Here is a 7,013-nt window from a genome sequence, read left to right as displayed (position 1 = left end):
GAGCAACAGAGAGCTCAGCACAGGGAGGGGTGGCCGAGCCCTCTCCAGCTCTCTGGGTCTTGGCCCCAGGCCTCACCCTGTAGAGCTGCCATCCTGTCCTACCCAGGGTGATGGCTCCTTGGGCTAAACCTTCTGGCTCCTGTATCTCTTCTCTGTCCCCTTGGCTGGTAAGTGACCTGTGTTCTCCTGGACAGCCTGGGTCCCATTCCCTATCCCAGTCTTTCCCCCACAAGGCCGAGTGCTACAGGGCCCCATCGGATCGCTGTTCCAGATGCCTGGATCCCATTCCCATCCTGGTCTCTCTTCTTCCTCCAGGGGTTCACCAGGCCTCCTATTTCCAGCTCATCTCCCCGCAGAAGGCCCCCGGTCTGCCCAAGCACCTGCATGTGATGAGGGTGAATGACTTGGTGCTCTCAACCTATGACAACAACACCGGCAGGCTGGCTCCCCGTAATGGCTACACCCTGGGCAACCAGGACAGCCAGCAGTTCTGGAGAGCATGCAGCGCTCTCTGCCTGGTCAGTGACTCCTGGGTGGAGACCAAGTACCAGGCCCTGGTGTGGGAGGTGAATTCCAGCTCCCCCCCCAGCACTCAGCTTGGCTTGGAAAAGGGATGGGTGGGTGGCTCAAAGGAGGTAGGAGGGAGCTGGGGGAGGGGACACCAGAAGGGAGCGACTTCCCTGATATATAGTGGTTAGGCTTGGTGGGGGAGAGGGCTGGGAGCCTGGATTCCTGGGTTCTGTCTTTGGGTATGGGATGGGCTACGGAAACTGTCAAAGTTAAAAGTATGCACAGAGCTATAAAAATGTTTGGAAAACTGTCTGTGAGTTTATTTTCACAAACAAACTTCAGTACTTCTTCAGGACTGGAAGGTTTCTTAAGTCGTCTTGAAAAAGCCTGAAGCTCACTCCACAAATCTGTAGCATCAATGTCTTTTGAATTTTCATGAGTCAATGCTGACTCCAGTTTTATACACAAGTTTCTTATCTGTTTTGCTGTTTCCTTTTGCAAGCTGTGGATATCATATAGAAAGCCAAATACTGACTCTAGCTGCTGCATCTGTTGAAATCTTTCGTCAACTGAGTGAATAGCAGTATCAAGGACTGCGAAGTAGAAATTCACTTTGAACCTTTGTTTTGAGTTCTGAATGGGTGTGTCTCATCCTTCATACAAAACCTGCTGTTTCTTTTGCCGAATGCGAACTGGCTCTGGTTCAAATTCTGTTGGAAAGTCTATTTCTTCAGCAAGCTCAATCTACCAGTGTTCTTTTGAACCCTTCATCTCTTCTGAATTCCTCCAGAATATTTTTAGTTTGCTGCAGTTTTTGAATAGCAGAATGTATGTTCAAGTTCTTTTCCTGAAGCTGCTTACTAGTGAGGTTAATCTCGAAAAGGATATTATATCACAAAATGAGTGAAGTCACAAATTTGAACTTGGAAAGGCCATTTGCAAGAACTTCTGCATCTGAATGTGCTGTATTGCCAGATGATCCAGTAAAGGTAGTAACATCAGAAATTTTAATTAGGGCATCATAAATGTTTCCCAAGTTCATAGAGAAGAGGCTTCAAAGCATCAATGCGACTCTCCCATCTTGTCTGACTAAGTGGTTTTACAGTTAGAGGATTCACATGGTGAGACAGAATCTCCCAACGGCGTGTTGAGCCTGAGAAAAAGACATAAACATGTTGCACCGGGTCAAAGAAACTGCTTGCCTCCAAACAGCATCATGCAGCATCATTGACAACCAAATTCAGAGAATGCGCACTGCAAGGAATGAAAAAGGCCCTAGGATTGATTTCCGTCATTCTCCTTTGCACACCATTGTCTTTACCCTTCAGATTACTCCCATTATCATAGCCTTGGCCACGTAAGTTTTCAACAGATAATGACATTGTTTCAGTCATAAATGCTCCAGTCATCTCCTTCAGCGGTACAAAACCCCAAAAATGTTCTTTTATGAGCACTTCTACATTATCTTCATCTGCAGACTTTTCCATATCCACAAAACGAATGATCATCTTCCTTTGTTCAATGCGACTCGCACCTGTTGTACAGCCCAGTGTTATTGAAAAGCATTTTGCAGAATGGGCAGCGTCTACAATTTTCTTTTTAATGGCATTTGCTAGGATTTGAATCACTTCATTCTGCATATTTTTTCCTAAGTAATGAACCTGTGTTTCACAATCAGTTATTTTATGTAGATGCTCCTCCATGACTGGATCAAACAAAGTGAGGTATTCAATGAATTTTAAAAAGTTTCCATTACCTGGAGTATGTCATTTTTCATTTCTGCTGTGGCTGTGGAATGCTAAATTTTGCCCACTGAGAACTCTCAGTAAAGCAATCAGAAGCTCTAATATTTGTTGCCAATATTCTTCTTTTTCCTTGATCACTCGTAAATTTTCTTCATCGATAGTTTTTCCTCTTTTCAATTGTAATTCAAGTTCTTTCCAATTTTGAAAATATTCCAAATGTTCTGTACTTTGTTTATGTGAAGAGAGAATTGAAAATATGTTTTTCCAGTCCTTTGAACCATTTTCAGTAAGTGATGTACCAATTGCTTGATTTCTAAACAACTTGCAGCAAAAGCAAAACACAGAGTCCTTCGACACTGAATATTGTAACCAGTTTTGATTAATTTCTTCCCCATTAATGAGTTTCCTCTGGTAATGCTGAGCAGAGAATTTCATTTTATTTCCATCCTTAGGAAAGGGAAATTCATGAACTTGTTCGGGTCCAAGTTCCATGAGAATTTGCCGCACACTGTCACTGTGCCCCAGAAGCCACAGCATCAGAGATGTGTGAGCACATCACCAGCGTGGACACACTGCCTCAGATACAGGGTGGGTACCAGTGCAGAGTGGAGGCTTGTAGGCAAGTTTGGAAAGCATGGTCTGGCAGGCAGGGTACATGGACCTGGCACATGATGCAGTGCAGACATACCCTTAGACTAGAGAAGAAATGAGGTGGGGAAGGAAAAGGACACATGGGGCAGGGGGTTTGATAGCAAGACCCCAAATCTCCCATCCTAGGGTGGGGTCAGGACTCAGCCACAGCTGGGGAGGTGGTAATGTTGTCTGGGTCCCTCTCTGGCCCAGGACTGCCTGGGTGCTGGTGGCTCATTAAACACTGTGTCCCTGCCCCAGAGAGACTGTCTGGGTGTCAGCTCCCTGCAGGCTGGGGGGAGGGGGAATTGCACTCCGGGAACCCAGGGAAGAAAAGGGTGTGTTGGTGACGCCCAGAGAGGAAGGTCAGGGGAAGGGGGCGGGAATGCCCAGCTCTGCCTGATATAACCTGGTCTCTTTGTGAGCATCTCATGTTGCAGAGGATCCTCAACAGAAACCCCCAGCTCCATCCACCCTAGAGGGAGACTCCCCGACAGGGACAGGGACAGTGACTGCAAACACAACTCCTACCTGTGAGTATCTTCCTCATGACCAGCCAGCCCAGGGTTGGGAAAGCAGAGGCTGCGGTTTGGGATTGAGGGGTACTGGCAGAGTTGTGGGAGGAGGGGGGAGCTCCTTCTCCCCCAGTGGTCAGCTAGTTACATGCAGAGTTGCCAATTTAGTCCTTTTCCAACTAATTGTTCTAACTGGAAAAAAATCCATTCAGTTGTTGGTTGGAAATTCGAATTGAAATTGAACCATATATCTATAAATGTATATATATTATATGTATAAAATGTATATAAAAATCATCATACATTCAAATGCTGGTGTTTATTTGTGTTTTTTGATGGTTAAAAGGTGGTGACAAGAGTTAGCGCCAAATCACCTTGCCAATGAAAACTTAAGGAACTTGCTTGTAGCAACCAGGCAGTCACAGGAAGCTTAACTCCTTTTTTGATTGAAATTTTGTGAAAGCTTATGCATATATAGAAGGAATTAATATAATTTCTCATTCTTTCAACAGCTAGATTAGTATGTTTTAGTGACTTTGCTCCAGAATGCTTGATTTGTGACTAGGAAACGTATAAATATATGTTTCCTAGAAGGACAAGATATTTAGAAAACCTTATTTGCCAAGGTTGTTATCTTGCACCATCACTGTCTCAAAGAGTTTCTGTACTTTAAAAAAAATTATATTAAAATTAATTTTTCAAAAGTAAATTTAAATTAAATACACTTTAAAAATATTTTTGTTTTGCTTTTACTGTGGTGCTATACAGCCCATCTTCACCCCCATGATCTTATCCCTTGGCCCTCAGCCCACTGTAAATTCAACAGCCCCTCTAATTTCAATTCCCAGGGAAAACACTGAGCCCAATTCTGGGCTAGCAGGGGGCTGCAGGTTGGAACTGAGGGGCACCGGCAGAGCTGGCGGGGAGAGGGGAGCCAAGGACTGGGATAGCAGGGGGCTGTGGGTTGAGATTGAGGGAACTTTGGTGCACTGTTTTCTTTTGAGCTCTGTTCATGGACTCCTGGCTGGGCACAGAGTTGTTATATGTCAGGATCTTGTTCTTGTTTCCTCACCTCTTTATCTCCACGCAGGGCAGCCCTTTGTACTTACTGGGTGCGACAGAGGAGACATGGCCCAGTCAGATAGATCAACGGTGGTAAGTGGGAACCCAGGTGAAGCAGGATTCTCCCAAGGCAGGACCCTGGGCTTTCCCCTCCCCTTCCTCTCTCAAGAAAATTCCCCGCCGCCCCCCAAAGATAGTGTTGCAGGCCCAGGGCACATTTAGGAGACTTCACTGCAGATACTTCCAGGGCTGCCCAATTCCTGTCCCAGGTGCCTGGTTGCTCTTGGAACCAGGGTTGTGGGGGGGGGTCTTCAAGCATCAAACATTCACAAAAGATCAGATGAGCTAAGGTCAAAGGGCTGCAGCTCCACTGGAAGCGGTGGACCAGACCCCAGCTGGCGTATATTGGCAGTAGCTCCATTGGTGTCACTGAGCCAGATCTCCAGCTGGCTTTAACGGGCCATAGTGTCACTGGCGTCAATGGGCCATACTCCCGCTGGTGTATGTCAGCCGTAGCTCCACTGGGGTGAGAGAAGAGGGGTCATTGTTGCCCTGAGGGATTCATTCCTGGTGTCACTGAAAAGTTTTTCCCTTGATAGAAACAGAGAAGTCTCCTGACGTCTCCCAGTCCAACCCCATGTGCACATGGTCTTCTCAAGCTGCCTTGATCCTTTTGCCAACTGCACCCTTCCCTTCCCTCCACTTTGTCCCCACCCCAGGGCTCCAGGCCAGTCACTGGATCATTGGTCCCTCGGAAGGACTCCCCGGGCACAGACATCTTTCGCAACCTCAGTGGAGACTGCATCGTCCGTTCTGACCTGGGATGCTACCTGCAGATGACTGAGTTCCTTGAGAAGGGGCACAACATCAAGATCCAGGGCCTACACCCTGCGTGCCTGGGTGGGGATCACTATGTGGGCAGCAGGCAGGACCCCAATATCTACATCATCAAAGGCAGTTCCTACCGGGTGGTGCAGGACCTAAGTACAGATAAGGGAGCTCAGGTCTTTGAGCTGCATCCCAGGTGCCGCGGTGGGGACCACTACGGGAGGGTTTGTTGGACCTTCTTCATCATTTTCCAAAACCAGGGTGTAATCCACAGCGTGAAAAATTTGAGGATAGCTGAAGGTGAAAATAATGTTGTCCTGCCCCCTGAATACTGCAAGGGGCTCTACTACTTCGGGATCGATCATTTCCTAACCCTGATCAAGATGGATGAGAAGCGGGGGGCTCAGTTCTTCCTGTACCCAGACATGAGATTTGACAAGCTGGACTCCTTCTACTCCATCCACCCAAAGTGCTGAACTTCTTCCCTGGGGGCTTGACGCTCACCAAGGGCACTCAACTGGTGGCTGGGAATGCATCAAGACCCTGCACAATGACTCCGACTCCCCCATCATCTGGTCCGACAAGGTCACCCGCAAGGTGGGCTACGCCAAGCAGAAGATGTCCAGCATTGAGCACAACTGGAGCATCTCCACTGAGATGTCTATTGGGGCCAGAGAGCTCACTAAGCTCATCACCCAGGTCCAGTTCTCCCTCAGGGCCGAGTACGGTGGGAGAAGCGTCTGCACAGAGCAGGAGGACTGGAACGAAGCCCAAGAAGAAGAGGAGTCAATCCAGGTGACCCTGGAGCCCCAAAAGAACCTGTACATCTGGCAGTACCGCCTCAGCATAGGTCAGAAGCCCGTCCTGTTCTGCAGGGACCTCCAGTTCACCAAAGAAAACAACCCACCCGACCGCATCCCGCTGCCTCCAGTCCCCTAAGTGCTCATGAGGATGGAGAATGCAGCACCATGATGCTAATCTGGTTGTGTGCATGTGAGTTTCTTTGTCCTGTTATTGCTCCTTCAGATCTTTCCCTGAGCTGCTCAAAATTTCTCCCATCCCATCCCGACTGTTTCTCCTCCTGGTTTTCCTCCTGTTCCCAGCTGTACCCAAATCTTGTTTGCAATGAAGATGGTTTAATTAAACTTCCTTTCCTTCCTATTATTATTATTACAGCTGGTCAGAAAATGGTGTTTGATTTTCTTGTGGAAAATTTAGACTTTCTATTGAAAAACAAAAAATTGACTAAAACCTGCTGAAACCCCAGAAAATTGGGCAGAAAAGCGCTGACAACTGAAAACATTTGCAAAAACATGCCAAAAACTGAAAAGTTATTGGCAAAAAGCTGCCAAAACAAACACAAATTTGCTGAAAACTGAATTTTTTTTTACTTGTAGCCAAGCATTTTCAGGTTTTCTGACCAAAAAATGTCAGTTTTTGACAGAAACTAACACTTGCTGTGATATATATATATATATATATATATATATATATATATATATATATAATCCAATTTTCCCTCAAATCTAATGTTTCAACCAGCGTTCATTATGACAATACACAACCTGCCCAAACTTCTCTCCCCACCCCTTCTGCTTTTTCAGTTCTCTTTCATCCACCTGCTTCACAGCCTTCCCCAAACCTCCTGCCAAATCTTATCTGTAATGTCAGTGATTGAATGGCGTGTTTTCTCTCCAATTGTTACTGCTACTCACAGCCTAGA

General features: G+C 46.5%; 1 protein-coding gene across 2 annotated transcripts; it reads left to right on the top strand.

Moving 5' to 3' along the window:
• Nucleotides 1-6,736, top strand: LOC140897076 (uncharacterized). 2 transcript variants are annotated; one of them, XM_073309358.1, is made up of 6 exons: nucleotides 1-167; nucleotides 316-518; nucleotides 2,708-2,843; nucleotides 3,326-3,418; nucleotides 4,491-4,555; nucleotides 5,182-6,736. In XM_073309358.1, exons 3-6 carry the CDS (start codon nucleotides 2,798-2,800, stop codon nucleotides 5,764-5,766), a joined length of 789 nt encoding a protein of 262 aa, XP_073165459.1. In that variant the 5' UTR covers nucleotides 1-167; nucleotides 316-518; nucleotides 2,708-2,797; the 3' UTR covers nucleotides 5,767-6,736. The 2 variants fall into 2 exon arrangements, with proteins under 2 accessions (XP_073165459.1, XP_073165458.1); XM_073309357.1 differs by lacking the exons at nucleotides 1-167; nucleotides 316-518; nucleotides 2,708-2,843; nucleotides 3,326-3,418 and having other exon boundaries at nucleotides 4,110-4,555.
• The last annotated feature ends 277 nt before the right edge of the window (nucleotides 6,737-7,013 follow it).

The sequence above is a fragment of the Lepidochelys kempii genome, chromosome 13, assembly GCF_965140265.1.
Source record: "Lepidochelys kempii isolate rLepKem1 chromosome 13, rLepKem1.hap2, whole genome shotgun sequence".
In the NCBI taxonomy this organism is placed as follows: domain Eukaryota; kingdom Metazoa; phylum Chordata; order Testudines; family Cheloniidae; genus Lepidochelys; species Lepidochelys kempii.
The sequence above is the reverse complement of the archived record's forward strand: the minus strand, read 5'-3'. Positions and strand labels throughout refer to the sequence as shown.

Bases quoted from the DNA above. Each gene is read 5' to 3' on its own strand.
- LOC140897076 (XM_073309357.1), top strand. From the start codon at position 4,184: ATGATCTTATCCCTTGGCCCTCAGCCCACTGTAAATTCAACAGCCCCT. The intron at 4,556-5,181 runs GTAAGTGGGAAC...TCCCCACCCCAG, and splicing joins AGTCAGATAGATCAACGGTG to GGCTCCAGGCCAGTCACTGG.